This window comes from Salvia hispanica, chromosome 6 (assembly GCF_029641045.1).
Source record: "Salvia hispanica isolate PSC_SH4W2 chromosome 6, Shi_PSC_v1, whole genome shotgun sequence".
Taxonomy (NCBI): Eukaryota; Viridiplantae; Streptophyta; class Magnoliopsida; order Lamiales; family Lamiaceae; genus Salvia; species Salvia hispanica.
In genome coordinates this window covers 40,997,992-41,014,918 of record NC_142697.1, presented here as the reverse complement: position 1 = coordinate 41,014,918, position 16,927 = coordinate 40,997,992, and the positions used below count along the sequence as shown (strand labels likewise).

At 34.4% G+C, this 16,927-nt stretch overlaps 2 protein-coding genes across 2 annotated transcripts; one reads left to right on the top strand and one right to left on the bottom strand.

The window, feature by feature from the left end:
* Nucleotides 1–7,711: 7,711 nt before the first annotated feature.
* Nucleotides 7,712–10,726, bottom strand: LOC125207972 (PLC-like phosphodiesterases superfamily protein). Its single transcript, XM_048107499.2, has 8 exons — nt 10,434–10,726; nt 10,236–10,352; nt 9,571–9,693; nt 9,399–9,497; nt 8,986–9,289; nt 8,629–8,849; nt 8,398–8,484; nt 7,712–7,912 (listed from the first exon to the last, which is right to left on the bottom strand). Exons 1-8 carry the CDS (start codon nt 10,518–10,520, stop codon nt 7,886–7,888), a joined length of 1,065 nt encoding a protein of 354 aa, XP_047963456.2. The 5' UTR covers nt 10,521–10,726; the 3' UTR covers nt 7,712–7,885.
* A 1,900-nt stretch (nt 10,727–12,626) lies between these two features.
* Nucleotides 12,627–14,611, top strand: LOC125207971 (COBRA-like protein 4). Its single transcript, XM_048107498.2, has 6 exons — nt 12,627–12,847; nt 12,932–13,011; nt 13,101–13,557; nt 13,625–13,772; nt 13,855–14,132; nt 14,210–14,611. Exons 1-6 carry the CDS (start codon nt 12,796–12,798, stop codon nt 14,494–14,496), a joined length of 1,302 nt encoding a protein of 433 aa, XP_047963455.1. The 5' UTR covers nt 12,627–12,795; the 3' UTR covers nt 14,497–14,611.
* The last annotated feature ends 2,316 nt before the right edge of the window (nt 14,612–16,927 follow it).

Sequence of the window (16,927 nt, the reverse complement as noted above, 5' to 3'; positions counted from 1 at the left end):
TCGTTATCTGGAGAGAATATGTATGTCGTTTATAGTGTTTTAAATTTGAGGCATTGGATATTTTAGTTATTAGTATATGTTGCACATTTAGATCAAGAATCTTTAGATAATCTAGAGCTCAAGAATGACTTATAAATTGTAACATAATAAATTGAAATGATTTTAGTAAATGTACATATATTAATATAGCTATATGTTAAGGGCTAAACCCCTTAACGGCTGCCGGCAGCGTTGCTTGGCGGCAGAGAATGGTTCCGGCGCCCTGCGAGGGTCGACGGCTAATGAAGGTTGGCTGTGCGCGGAATAACTTTCCGTCGGGCAGCAAGATCAGAATCTGTAACGTGAGTTTCAAGCCAATTTGGGCAAAATTATATAATTCTCATTATTGAAAGTTACGAATAAATGCCCTATTTATAGACTAAGGACCTTAGGGTTGATTCGACCTAATCCTATTCATCTCGGGAAAGAATCAACCAAGAAAACCCGAAACGGAGCTTATAATATGCTCGACTCATGCGGAAAACAAATAAATAAACTATTAATGTCTAAAAAAGGAAATAAATAAAACGTAGCAAAAAGAAAGATCAAATCCTATTCTACTTAGGAGCGTAGTCGCCCAACTTGATCGGCGGCCGCACGTTCCTCTTGCCTTTGGTCGTGGCGATCGACGGTTGCACCACCGGAGCATCGCCTCCTACCTCTTGCGACCCCTCGGCTGACTCTTCGACCGCTGGTTGATATTCCGCCTCATGAGGTTGTACCGTATCACTATACATATACTCTTTTTGTTCCTTATAGTCGAGTCACTTTTTCATTTTAGAAAGTTTCGTTATAGTTGAGTCATTTCTAAGAGTGCATTATATTGCTAACTATTTAAGTTGCTAACTCTGATAACTCATCAATACATGGCATAAAAAATGTCAACACGGTGACGTCAAAATGACAACACATAATATCAACACGTTATATTAAAGTTCAACAAAATTATGTGTTGACATTTTTAATACACTGCATTTATGAGTTAACAAGTTAGCACCTTAAGAAAGTTAACAATTGAACACACCCCGTCATATCTATATATAGAAAAAGTTAACACATTTTCTTACTCTTACCTTACTCTCTCATTCTTTGTTCTCTCTACTTTATTCTCTCTTACTTTCTTATCTGTGCACTTAACACACTAAATATTCATTTCGTAAATATAATTTTGTACCAAAAAGTTTTGTCTCAACTATGAGGGAACGGAGGGAATACAAATTAATTATCCTATTTTAGTAATTTATCAATAATTCAAAATCTAAATGTTTAAATTTTATTCTACAAAATTGATACCCATTTTGTGTAGACAACAATAATGCAATTGTTAGGGTCACCGCCTAGCAAACGAATTTCTAAAATAAATCATCAAGTTCGGTGGTATGGGGATTTGTGTAACATTTTGTTTGAAAATCATGTTTCTTATTATCAATGCATCATGTATAAGTCACATGTAATTATGGCACGCCACTATATTAATTAGATCATATAGTACAAAATACACTCACATGATCTCATTAGTGATCGTAACATAATGAAATTTTGTGTCATGTTTAATTAATTGATTAATTAAGACTGAAACGCTAAATGAAATGTAAATTAGTGCCTGATTCCCTTTATAAAAATAAAATAAATTTAAGACTTTTGTTTGGATAAGTTATAAAATATGCTTAATTTTGGGCTCCCCATGATATGATAGGTCTAAACATTAGCATTGTGCGAGTTACTTTCCAAGTATTGACATATCGGTACATGCATGTGTTAATTTTATCATCCGATAGCGACAGATTTTGAATAATCATATATAGATATTTTTCATACCAATAATTCCTTATATCAATTTAGTGACTATACGTACATTCATTCGTATTTAATGTTTCGTTTTGGGATATATGTATCTAAACCAAGAATGCATAATATTGGTTGTCCTACTTTATTATGAGTGTGTTCAAGCAATGTCTTTGTACGTACATAAATGTACATCCTCTTAGATTGGTTTTCTATTTATCATATGTGGAAATTAAAAAAATATAGTCCAAATATTAAAATGAAAGGAACATGGAATTTTTTTGGGTGAATAACTATGGTATATACCATGCTCATAGCTCAACATTCGTCGTGATGCTTTGAGGTCATGTAGTTGTATTCCGATTGATAGGGGAATGGTTTCTAGGTTTGATCGCCATAACTATGAGTGAGCCGCTTGTTTTTGTGTTGTTGTAGTCTGGATAGTTCGTTAGTAGGTGTTTTGTTGTTTTTTTTTATTCGATAGAAGAAAGGGTGTTTGTAGGATCTTTTCTTTGGTTGCCACATTTTGCCTTTTGGCTAGGTTGTGTTTTTCCTTTCTAGCTAATAGTTTGTTTAGTTTTTTTCCTCTTTTCCTCTGTATCAGGCTTTGGCTCGCTTCCTCTTCAGGCCTGAGCATTTTTGAATTATCAAAAGATATATGCATCATGACTACTAAATCAATACAAGATATATTCACTCATCATCATCAACAAAGAATTGAAAGATTGAGAGTGTAAGTCCCAAATGGTGTGCTCTTCCAACCAACATATTGCAGAAGAATCTCACCTTTAGGTTGGCTCCACTTCACAAATTCAATAATCCCAATTTCCATACATAAAAAAATAAAATAAAATAAAAAAAAGAAGGGAGGAAAAGAAGAATACCCCCACCCCATGTGTGAATAAGGTCCCCCCATATAAGCATTTGAGTGTTTGTTTGATGCCCAATTTTTCCATTTGCTTTGTCTTTGTCCTTGCCATTGTTTCTACCTTTATTTCTCCCTTGTACCAATCCTTTCTTCATATATACCTATTCATTATTAGGTTTAATTATTTTCAATTTTTTCCACATGATGTCAAAATAAAAGGCGCGAGTGCCATGTGATCTGGTGACTGCTTGCCCACAATCAGCATCAAGATTTAGCCCTCTCCTACATTTTCATGCTCACTAAATCTAAATTGCATGTTACCCAATTATATTCACTTCCACCTTCCCACATTCTTCCCCAACCCTACAAGTTTTTTCTCTTCTTTATTATTATTATTATAACATTGAAATATGAGGTTGGAAGGAAAGCGTTACATACCCATTTATATCCTTATATAGGTTTTGACAAAATTAATTAAATATATATATTCGGATTTAAAGCTAGGGTTTGTGGTTTTCTTGGATAAATTAGCAAAGCATGAAAGCATCGTTACATGCACATTTATTTGTCTCATTTCTCAGACTCTATCTGACATATATACCATCTTTTATGGCGTCCGATAAAGTGGGGGACCTAAATGGAAAATGATATTCTAATTATTTTAGGTATATTATGTTATCTTTGTGAGTGCAATTGTGTGTGAGTTGCCATATACTACAATTTAGAGCTTTTGTTATGAGCCAGGTATTTATATGGTTCATAAGTTTGTAGTCTTGTAGATATATTTATCTCCAATGAAATACAACGAAAGAGTTCGTGTTGATTGTTCACACAAAGTGTTGATGATACTATTGAAAAAATCATTACCAAGTCGATGCGGAAGAAGAGGGGTTTTTATCAATAGATACAACATTTGTCTAGTAATTGTGGTTTAGAAAACATGTCTTTCTTTCAAGAATGGTAATCGATGCACAGAAGAAGAGGGGTTTTTATCAATATATACAACATTCGTCTAGTAATTGTGGTTTAGAAACACGCCTTTCTTTCAAGAAATAATATATCTTGAGAAATGTATCGATTTTAGGTACTATCATTTTACCTTGAAATTTCTTAATAGTTGTCTACTAGCGCCTTATAAGACACATTTAAATTCTAGAAAACTGTAGACTATTACCGTTTAGAGCAACATAAGAAGCATTTAAATTCTAAATAACTTTCTATTCATGTATTTTCGACATTATTTATTGTTGTATCTTGTAGTATATTTTGGTTTTTTTTATTGTTAGACAATTGAGTCTCCATATACATATAACTCTTCTAATTAACATTTTTTAAAGAGTCGCAAAAAAAAAAAATAGCATGTCAAAGACGTATAGATTTACATCTATATATAGTCGGAGAGGGAAAATAATGTTAGTATGTGATTCCCTTTCATTAATAAGTTAATATTAATAATAATATATCCAACAAAAATGAACGAAATTTAATCTAGTATAGTAGTAGTATGTAGTGGTTTAAGCTGCCAAGTACCCACTAACAGGGCCTAAGATTATCTGATCAAATTACACTAACAATAAACAAATTCACATAATAAACTAAAAATGAAATAAAATCAATTTCTGTTTCATTAATAATATAAAAATTACACAATATATATAGTGCTATTTTCAAGAATTTTTGGGTGGCTGGGCCCCACCCGGATCCCCTCCCTTCACTGGAAATAAAATCACTCAACAAGTGAAATACTCCGATATAACCATAACTATAAACATGATCAATTAACTATGGGATTGCACCTGCAATTAAAGAATTTTAACGGAAGTATCACACTTGCTGTGGTAAATAGGAATAGTTGATTTTAATTTGATCAATAGAACAGATCAGTGTTCAATTTCCATATTGGAATTTAGTTTGTACTATATTCCAACAAGAAAGCAGTGTTACAAATCTGAATAATTAAGTAAGACTGATTATTGTACTCTTGAATATATTGTATAAGCACTACATTAAAAAAGGAATTAGAGTGCCTTTAATTTGTTTTGTAGCTATTAATCATATTTCTAGTTTCGCAGGCACCAATATAACATGAGCCCCATTATAATCGGCATCGATCAAATCAATTCTTTAGACTTTTGTATATTTGACCATAAATGTTGTCACATCCATTAACTTACTGTATTACTTAGGGAAAATGTGACAACATAGCAAAAACAGTACATATATTTTTCATATATGTAAACATATTAATACAATTTAATACACGGCATAGTTCAAAATTTATATCGAATATATAGGGTGACATTCATCTATACAAATACAAATAGATAATAAAATAAATCCTATATTTAGTAATTGTACATTTAGTGTAGCACACGTCCGGATTATTAATTAATGCATCAACTACTTTGTACTAAACTAAGGAAAAAATTGGGTGGATCTCTTTAAATTCTTGTTTTTGGTAATTATTGTTTGGATTTCTTTTAATATATCTTAGGATTGGTAGCATGTGTAAGATGCCACCTAATCACATGCTCCCCACCTATAATAGTATAGACAGATTAAATAATTTTCTCAACAAAACACTTTTATTTGAATATTATTGTAAAGCACTTGATTTATTGTAAAACACAAGGATTCTTGACATAAATTAAGCAGCCGTAGTGGGCGTCTCAACCATTAAAAATACGAATTTTTATCAAATGAAATCACTTCATTTAAAGGCAAATCTAGCAAAATACTTTATATATCATTAATTTGCAAATCACATCTTAAACTATAAATTAGTCTTGCTAGTTAGATTCAGGAGGTTTCTAAGTATTTTTAACAATTTTAATGTTCTTAATTTCACATATTTCTAATATATCCCATCACACAATTGAATATTGTATCATTTTTTATTTATAGGATCAAGGGCATTATTACATCAAGATTTTGAAGCATAATGCAACCATGTTATAAAGAATATGCATAAAGTTAAAGGGAGCTGAAATAAATAGTTATATAGACCACACGATAAAATGGCCTTTAATTAAATCCAAAACGTTAATTATCATATAATCATAGTACTGTCATCATTTTGACTTCTACTATTACTGATATACTTACAACAAATTAAAACAAATAAGCACACCATCATGTCACCACATATGGGAATGGACTTCAAAACTGAGTTTGTAATCTTTCTTTGGTCAAAGTTGAGCCCTTTCTTTTACTTTTTGAGGGGAAAACAATAATAATAATATTATTCACTTTTATTCCAATTAGGTTAAGTGCATATATACTTATAAGGGTAACGAAATCCTTTTAATTTGTCCTTATCAATATTAGTATTTTTATATTTGGAACAAACTTTTTCTTTTTTTTTTTTCACAATTTTTGATGAAATGGAAATGCTCAAACCAGATCACTGGTAATTTAGGAGGCTGGCAACTGAACAAGCATAACAACGTCATAAAAAATAAAAGAGAACGATGTCTAAATCTAATCTAAACAAATCCAAAATGCAAAGATCACATAAGACAACACTACCACGCCAAGCCATGCCCACAGCCACTCAACTAAATAAGTAAAAAAGTACTAGCAAAATATACCACATTCATCAATCCTTGTTTCTTTGTGGATACAAAAACTTCTAGCCACTTCTAATCTCTTTCAGACAATTAGTTATATACGTCAATGACAATGAGAAGTTTATGCACCAATCTTTAATCCATGTATCAAGTCTCCACAGTAATAATTTCTTCTCAAAATTCTAATTTGGCTTCACATCCGGAAAAATGCTCACATTGCTAATAGCCTAAATGGATCAAAAAATAACATAAAACATGAATATCCAAACTCAATTCGTCTCTAATTAACTATTTTATCTCTCAACTTTATTACCGTCAATAATTCTACCTAAAATCCCCTGTATTATATAATCCTTAATTGGGCTTTGGTGGGATAAAATCTGAATGAAATGATGTTTCATAAATTGGGCTGTGATAACTATGGCCTACTATTCAATTTTAGAAAGTGCAACAGTGCATCAATTTTCTTTTCTTTTTTTTATATAGAAAATAGTGCATCATTTATTAGGTGTTCGGGGGTCCATATTACTGTGGCGTATACATAAAGCAAGATATTCTTATTCTTTTTTCAAAAAAAATATTTATATACAATCTATTTTAATATAAATTCAAATCCACATGTACTCCAATTTTTTGTATATTTTTAATAGAAATACATACTGGAATGAATCATCACTCATAAGCTGTATTTTGTAGCCCACTGTTCCTTACATAACAGCGGTACGTCCACATTGAAAAAATCTAATATGAATTAATTAATTTCTTGCCCATTTTTATAACATATCCTTGTTTTTAAAATATTTAATGAAGCATAATAAATCCTACCTTTGAGTGCGATTCTTATGATTACACCAATGTAAGTAAGTGAGTTCCATGACATATAATGATCAACCTTTTAGATAGTAGGAAGTCAACCTTGTAGGGTTTATTATTATGGAGTGTCAAATATATGTATGTAATGAGTAAAACATTAAATTATAATCTCTCTTCACCCCTTTCATTTTTGTGTATGGGAATTATAACTTTACAGAAAAACAAGAAAATGAAAATTTCACATATTATTGTGGTATATTTTAAAAGATTATTAGTACAGTACTATATCAGATTAGTCAATAGTCCATCTAAATGTATGAACTTGATGTTCTTATCCCAAACAGAAAGAATAAATTACTATTTACAAACTATTGTTTTGTAGGAATGATACACAATTAAAGAGATCATATTTATGGTGTTATCAAATAGTGGAGGTTGAGGAACATGTTTGTCATTAAACCACAACTTGTACCATATTCTGTAAAACATCTCGTAATTAAATTTGAACAATAAAATCTTTGATTTTATCTAGTACTATATTTTGAGTGATTTGTGAAAGTGTAGGTATTTTTCGTATTGTTTTTTATTCCGTGTTTTCGTGATGATAGAGTTTGTGTTACTTACTAATTTTTATAATTTACATTTCAATGATAGATTTTTTCATATGAGGCAACTTAATTATAGAATATTTCTAACTTCAAAATCTATAATTTGGAGCCAATGGTGTTTCGATTCGATATATATCACTTAATCTAATCACCACATGTTGATCGATTTGATTTCCGAGACCTTCTAACATGTTCCTCACGACTCACGAGCGTGTACATTCTGCACCATTCTGCACATTAATAATAAGATAAATTAATAAGATTGCATAAAAAATGAATTCACAAGCCCAATCCCAATCCAAAGCCCAAGCTAAAGTTACAAAGGAAATCTAGCCCAAGACCAAGTCCTATATCATTAGATAGGTAAAACTACAAAACATATAAATGAACACTCTATTATAATCTTAAATAAAATTTGCACGCACTTAAATTAGACAAAAAAAGGACTTTTCATCTTCCATTATAGTTTATTTTCTTTTTTTACTTAGGGAAGGGGAAACGAATTTAATCTTTAGACCTCTATTTAAGTGTAATATTAAAATCAAAATAATGTTTTTAGTTCCAAGTATATTACTCCTTGATAAAAATTTTACTAAGTACTCCATATAATAGTAGTACTCCTATAAGTTATAACCCATGTGTATTAAATTTATAAAATTACGAAAATCAAGAATATAACAAAAGAATCATATGGCTAACTTAAAACTGAACTTACAACACAAGAATGGACGTCGTTGCATCCGCACAAGAGCTCCCCATTTAACAAATCCGTCGCTTCAAATGCTCCTCCTCCCTCACTCCTCTGCACCAAAATTTAATCCTCATTTTTCATTAACAACATTTTAATCACATTTTCTTTCTTTATTTTTTCACTTTATTGAATTTGTCATTTTATTCACTATGAAGCCTATTTTTTATGGACAGAGATAGTATAAACGATACGGACCTTATAAAAGTCGACGGCCACAAAATTAGCCCAGCGGTTGCTGGCAGCGGCATGACACGTGTGGAGCATGTCGGCAAGGGCACCGGAATTCTCCACGCATGCGAGCAGCTTCATTGGCACCGATCTGAAATAGTTGACCAAAATCAGCGATTTCGAGGTGTCGCTAAGCACCGAAGACTCTCCTCTATTGAAACACTTGTCCTTCATTCCATCATCCCCATCTGCAATTATTTTAATTCGTTAGATAAGATAATACTGAGATAATATAAGATAAATAAATTATTTTTGTCCAATATACAACATAATAATATTGCACTGTGGAGACAGACCAAGATACATTGTCACATGCAGACTTACATTGATTTTCGACCATGTAATTCCACTGGTGAGCGATGCCTTCGGTGGCTTCCTTGGATTTTGCAGAAGTGAAAACGAGCAGCCTTTGATTGCCCGCCACCATGTCGGCGACGCGCGGCCAATCACCGCCGTTTTTCGGCATTTTGGACAGGGGAAACCAGTACTTCATTAGATCCGCGTCCGTGAAAACCTTTGTCAGTCCCATCGGTGTCTTCACGTAGTCTTCGAGAATTATTGTCACGATTTCCAATGGATTTTTCGACATGAACGCCTCAATTTCCCTCAATGTGTTTATCGCAGGTTCCTAGGGGTCGTTTGGCAGGAAAGATAGATAAGACAAATTATGATAAGCACATACGTACATTTTAAATTATTTTATGTCAAATATCTCCAAGATAGACAAAGGAAGGTACAAATTTAGTGTAGTCGTAGCATTGGCCTCCGAAGGAATGGCAGAGCCATATGTCTCCCTCGAAGTCGTAGGTATCGAGCATCAGAGCGCGGACGCCGTTCTGACAAGCCGGAGATATGTAATTAGTGATTAAATTTTGTGGAAGAAATGAATTGAGAGTTTGGAGATCATACATTGAGTTGTTGAGTGATGTTGTCTTCCTGGTTTGTGAAGGTAAGCCTTGGTTGTCCATCTTCGATTGCAAAAGCGTTGTGGGTTGTCAAGAAAGCGTATTTGTTGAATGGTAGTGAATTGTTCTACAACAAACATTCAAGTATCTAGTGTAAGCAATTGAATAAACATGGCTATTTAGTTGCATTATAGTATTCTACTAGTACTAATATTGATACCGTGGGAGATTACGCATGCCGTGGTAGACCGAAAAAACATGTTCAACTAATCACATGACATAGTTTAATACACCTGGTCTCAAATCTCCATCGTATCTTTAATTTTTACACATATACGCGTCACGTCAAAATTTCGGATATATACAACGTCTGATATTTTAGCTATGAGAAAATTTAGTAAAATGTCAAAATCATGCTACATATAGTCATTTTAAAAGGTTACAGGATTAATTAGAAATTGACCAAATTTATTGGTTTTTCAGCAGATTGCCCAATTTTAAAATTAGCATTTCCTAAATAACATAGCATTTCCTAAATAACAAACAAAATTTTCATTTGGTTGGATTAGCAAGAAATCTAGGACCACTCCATCAATTCAATATATAACCACAATTTTCCATAGTACTACTAATTACTTAAATAATTTTGAAGAGAGATAGAGATTGTACGAGTAGGCTGAACTGATTGGTGGCGGTTGTTCTCACACATTTGGAGCCTTCTACTTCACAAGAAAGGCAATAAAGGCCCGGCCCACAATCTGAGCCCGACGAACAATCATCTCCAACCTGCATCAATCCATTCATCAAATGAAAAAACACAAACTCAAATAAAAAAAAACTATTACTAATTATTCATATAAAGCAGACCTTGCAAGCTCCATTAGAGCAGGCCGAGCCGAGCTCTAACAGAAGCAACGCTGTGATTGCTGCAGCAAGCACTCTCCGAGTCGCCATCAAATTATATAAATCTATCCCAAAAATATGAAATTTGCCTTCGAATAATCAAGAATTTATTTAATTTGACTGAGTAACCAAAGGAGACGATTGTTTTATACTTTATACATGTATGTAACGTTGAGCAATAAAAGACGAAACTTGGTTTAGTATTATTCCATGCCAAGCTGCCTAATCAATGCTCATACGACTTTTGGAATGAAATCATGAATCTTTCATTTTTGTGAAATAATTGTTTAGTGGCTTTTACTAATATGACAAGATTTAATTTTAACATTAATTTGGACAGTTCTTGCGACTTTTTTGAGGTTATATCAAGAAGACAAAATCAAGTTTTTTTGTGCAGATTTGCAGTTAGTTCAATTTATTGTACAAAATCAAGAGTCAATACTAATATGCCTTGACTTAGCATTAACTGATATTGTGATACATATAACTGTAATTAGCATTAACTAATACATACACATGAAACACATACATACCTGTAATATAAATATCATTCATTAAGTTTTAGTAACATTTTTTACCCACTATAGCTAGATTTATTATATAAGGTATTCAAATTGAGATGATAAAATAATGGGAAATTGGTCTCTAAAATCATGAACTTTGCCTAAAATTTGGTATTTCCCATGAACTTTGAAATTGGTATATAATATCACAAACTTTGCATTTTGTTTGGTATTTCCCAAACTCACTCAAATAAGATATTTTCATCAAAATCTTATTTAATATAGGCAACCTTGATATGCTTTATAATATTTGAAACCACTTTTTAAGTTCATAACATGTAGCATAAAAAGTCACGTTGAAAACTACGTTGATTTAATTGTGCCAAGTATGATAAAAAAGCCTCGTAAGTTAGTCAAATATAGCAATAAACATGCCGTGGGAAATACCAAACAAAATGCAAAGTTCGTGATATTATATATCAATTTCAAAGTTCATGGGAAATACCAAATTTTAAGCAAAGTTCATGGTTTTAAAGACCAATTTCCCTAAAATAATTATGAATTAAGGATTATTACTATTTAAAATAATTGGGCCGGACACCTATAAATGGGCTTGAAGGTCCAAACTGATTGAAGCCCACAAAGAAAATGTAGATGGAAAGTCATTATTAAGAGCTGCAGCTTTCTTTGCTTAACTCTAACTCAAGCCCAAACACGTGGACTATACATACTTTTTTCCTTTCTTTCCTTCAACCAAAATTCTTTCCACATCCATCTAACAAAATCATTATCAACAATTCCTAAAAAATTAGTTGAAGAATAAACACCATCATTTTCTTGCCATTTTTCATCTTTTGGCTAAAAAAAGTCCCTTCAAAGGTTTGGATTTTGTATCACGTTCAAGAGTGCTAAAATATGTTGATTATCAATTGATCATATACAGGAGTATTTGATGTGAATAATCAGATAAATAACACAAGTATAAAATATTAGATCCAATCCAACCGGCATGGCATGTCTTCGATGGTAAGTAGGTTAGTTAAAAAGGCTCCCTCAACTTCAAATGCATGTTTATGGACATTATTTTATTTTTCTAGGATAAATGGTCGATTTTGTCTCATTGTTTGAGGAGTTTCTTTAAAAATGCCTCATCATTTGAGTAATTTAACATAAGATTTTTAGGTAAAAAAATGTCCCATAACAAACACAAACAATGTGGCAACATCGACCATTTATCATTTCTTTTATTCCTTGAAAATACTCCCTTTTATTTTCAAGAATATCATTTTCTTGGCCATTTATAGAAAACTGTTCTCTGTTAAGGAATGTCTTAGTACTGATTAACCAGAAATTAGATTATGACATCTGAACCAAATTGGAAAATCAATTGCTTAATTACACATTAGATTCATAAAAAAGTAAATATGTTCTCTAGAATGTTTGTTGACCAAAATAGATTATACTAAAAAACCAACAACAAATTGGCAATTTCTTATTTATTTTTGCTTCCAACATTTCAAGCTCTATTTTATATATAGTAAAGCTATGTTTCCTCTTTTATGGAGTACTATTATTTATTTATAAAGTGACATGAAGAAACATGAATTCCATAAGTTTTATATATATATGCAATGCAGCAGACTGCAAATGTCACTAGCATCCAACTACCAGAGGGTGGAGACATTTCAAATACTCTACAAAAACTTTCACTTTACTCATATCTTTCTTACATTCTAAACATCTTCCCTCCAACAAAAACATACAAATTCTGGCTCTTACACAAACATAAATTCTGACATTGTCTTTCTCAAATTCAAGAAAACATGAGATTTTTCATTGCAGCCTTCTTCCTATCAGTGCTCTTCTCTTCCACAGGTAAACATGACTTGTGCCTCTTTCTATCATTTCTGCAGTTAACAATGTTGAATCTTCTCAATTCTGTGGTTTTTTCGTCTCCAGCCGCCTACGATCCGTTGGATCCAAATGGGAACATCACAATCAAATGGGATATCATGTCTTGGACACCAGATGGCTATGTGGTTAGTTACTCACAATCAAAACAAAATCTTGTTTCAATGACATTTCATCTATAAGCATGTTGTCTTAGTCTTCTGTTTCTTTCCCATAGGCTGTGGTGACGATGAACAATTTCCAAATGTTTCGACATGTGATGAGCCCCGGTTGGACTCTGGGGTGGACGTGGGCGAAGAAAGAGGTGATATGGACCATGGTAGGAGCACAGACCACGGAACAAGGCGACTGCTCCAAGTTCAAAGGCAACATCCCGCATTGCTGCAAGAAAACGCCGACAGTGGTGGACTTGCTCCCCGGGGTTCCTTACAACCAGCAGTTCAGCAACTGCTGCAAAGGTGGAGTCTTGGCCGCCTGGGGCCAGGACCCCACGGCCTCTGTCTCCGCTTTCCAAGTCAGCGTTGGCCAAGCCGGGACCACTAACAAGACCGTTAAACTTCCTAAGAACTTCACCCTGTTGGGCCCAGGGCCAGGCTACACTTGTGGCCCAGCCAAGATCGTGCCTTCGACAAATTTCCTCACCCCTGATCGTCGTAGGAGGACTCAGGCGCTGAGTAAGTCAGCCATTTTTGTGATTTTGATGAGAATATTGTTGTTCTGAGATCTGATTGTTGTTTGCAGTGACATGGAATGTGACATGTACATACTCTCAGTTTCTGGCGCGGAAACACCCTAGCTGCTGCGTCTCCTTCTCGTCTTTCTACAACGAAACAATCACTTCTTGCCCTTCCTGTGCCTGTGGCTGTGAAAACAAACACAAGTGCATCAAGTAAATCTTGCTTTTTCCTCTTCACAGTAGATATGTTTTTTTTCCCTTACATTTTATAAAATGAACATGGTTGTTGGAACAGACCTGAGTCGAAGCTTCTGAGTGTGGTGGGAGTGAACACTCCGAGAAAAGACAACACGCCTCTGCTACAATGCACGCACCACATGTGCCCGGTCCGGATCCACTGGCATGTGAAGGTGAACTACAAGGACTACTGGAGGGCGAAGATCGCCATCACCAACTTCAACTACAGGCTGAACTACACGCAGTGGACCCTCGTCGTTCAGCACCCGAATCTCAACAATGTCACCCAAGTTTTCAGCTTTGATTACAAGCCTCTAGTTCCCTACGGCTCCATCAGTAAGTTCTCTCATCTCTATCCACGGGCCATCGCGAAATCAAGATATAATCTGATGGATTCAAAACTTGACCTGCAGATGACACAGGGATGTTTTATGGCATGAAATTCTACAATGATCTGTTAATGGAAGCAGGGCAATTTGGTAATGTACAGTCTGAAGTGCTTCTTCAGAAAGATAAGGACACTTTTACCTTCAAGGAAGGATGGGCGTTCCCCCGGAAAGTCTACTTCAACGGCGAGGAGTGTATGCTACCCCCACCGGAGTCTTACCCCTTCCTGCCAAACTCTGCGCCTCAGAGTCGAGCTTTCCTCACAACATTCATAATTTGTGTTGCGTTTTTCTTTCTCGCAATGATGTCATGATGATTGGGTTCCAAACCTTGTAATGTTAGAAATTTTGAGGATATGATCAATTCTACAGAACCAGATGAGAAGATAATATACTTGATAGTGCAATTTGCACTGCCATTTTTTCCCACACTCTTAACTTTTTGGTTAGTTAGAACTTAGAAGAGATGGTGAGCTGAAAATAGATAATTTAATTGAAGTACAACATATCAAATTGTCCTCGTCTCAAATTTATGAACATGAACAACACCACAGAAAATAATGCAGATGGGATTCACCAACAATTACAGCTAGAAATCTTATGATTTTGAGCACCTGAATCATGTGAAATACATCAGAACTTGAGTTGTGATCAATTACCCCTATATTATCTGACAAACGATATTTATATAGTGGGTTGTGATCGATTGAGATTTTTTTAGCCTAATTGATACTCCCTCCGTCCGCTATTAGGAGTCTCATTCATGGACGACACGAGTTTTAAGAAATGTTAAGAAAAGTGGGTGGAAAAAATTAGTAGAATAAGAGTCCCACTTGTATATATTAGTTTTAAATAAAATGTGAGTGGAATGAGTTAGTGGAAGGTGGGACTCTATTACCATTTATGGTAAAAGTGAACCGGGACTCTTATTCGCGAACGGAAGGAGTAATTGAGATGCATTATCGGCCACTCATTTTTATTGAATGAATGGTCCAGATTTTACCACACAGAAAATATATTTAGATTTATTAATTATGAAATGGCGGAATAGCAATTTCATGTTTTAATTATTCTTAAGCCTGCCGGGATGCACGATCCAGAAAATACAATCTACGTTGGAATGACACGAGCTTTTAAAAATAAAATCTTGACTTTCCTTATTCTATATTTCATCTAAAACTCAGACTTGAAACTCCAGCAACTTTTAAGATATCTGATCTCTCTCGCGTGCGCGCATTTGTTCAGACTTGAAAATCAAGATTTCTGATTTCACCTCCTCGCGTTTGTTTGTCGAACATAGCTTTTTGCAAAATCAATGGCTGCTCATGTCCGAAACAATATCAACACCGATGTTTGGTTCCCCCTTTCCGCGGAAGAAAGACTGCTTGCAAATCCATGGCCCCAAAAGGCATTGCCATCAAGAAAACGATTACTAGTATTTGGCGCATACAATCAGATTGGAGAATCAAGTTTAATCATAATGCACTCTAGGTGTTTAGTGATATTCTCCAATTGGGAATTAGTTGCTAGAATTAGATTCAAGATTTAGCTATCTCTTTTTTTTAATGTCAACTATGCACATATAATGTCAATTATGTTGGGAAAAGTGGTGATAATTATCAAAGAGTATCAAAGATAAATTGATACTTGCGCAGCGGAACCAGGATAATTCTTTTCCCTCTTGCTGGATTAAATAATGGGACCAAACCAAGAAAATAAATTTGGTGCAGAATAAAACGTGAGACGAGAATTTTACGTGGAAAACCCAAATCGGGAAAAACCACGAGACCGAAGTCTAAATCTTCCACTATGTATATAGTAGGCTTACAAATTCTCCCTACACTCTATAGGGGAAACACAAAACTCAAGTTGAATAACTTGGAATACACACAAGAGGAGTGAGCTACAATTTTAAGGGAGATAGGAATTTTTTCCTCACTTTTTCTTCTCTCAAAATGCACTCACCGAAACTCTCTCTTGCTCTCTTTCTCACTAGTTGCTATTATCTGCAACTCTTGCACTCTTCTTCACCGATGGAAGTGAGCTCTATTTATAGAGCAATTGAGCTGCAATTTTCTTCCCCTACAACCGCCACTACAGCCGTCCCTATAGCCGCAATAGTTGAAGGAGGATACCATATGTGGACTTACGTAGTGTAAATACTGCCATTTCTATCTTGTTGCATTTATTGCAACATCTTCACCAATCTTTTATGGTCAAAGATGGTGGCTTCCACATGGGGTGGAAATACTCAACAATTCTCCCCCCCCACCTCATGTGGGGATTCAACGAGACCCGCTTGTTGCCTGCAGATCTCAAGCTTATCTCGGGGTAAGGACTTGGTAAGCATATCGGCACCGTTTTTATCGGTGTGCACCTTCTCCAGCTGCAAAAGCTTTTCGTCAAGTGCTTCTCGTATCCAATGATACTTCACATCAATATGCTTCGTTCTTGAGTGAAAATTCGAATTCTTACTCAAGTGAATTGCGCTCTGACTGTCGCAGTAAAGCACATACTTCTCTTGCTTCAAGCCCAACTCTTTTAGAAACTCCTTCAACCACAAAAGGTCTTTACAAGCTTCCGTCATAGCTATGTACTCAGCCTCCGTTGTGGATAATGCCACGCATTTTTGAAGTTTCGATTGCCACGAGATAGCTCCCCTTGCAAGTCTCATCAGGAATCCGGACGTGGACTTCCTGGAATCTATGTCACCAGCCATGTCTGCATCCGTATATCCATCTAGTA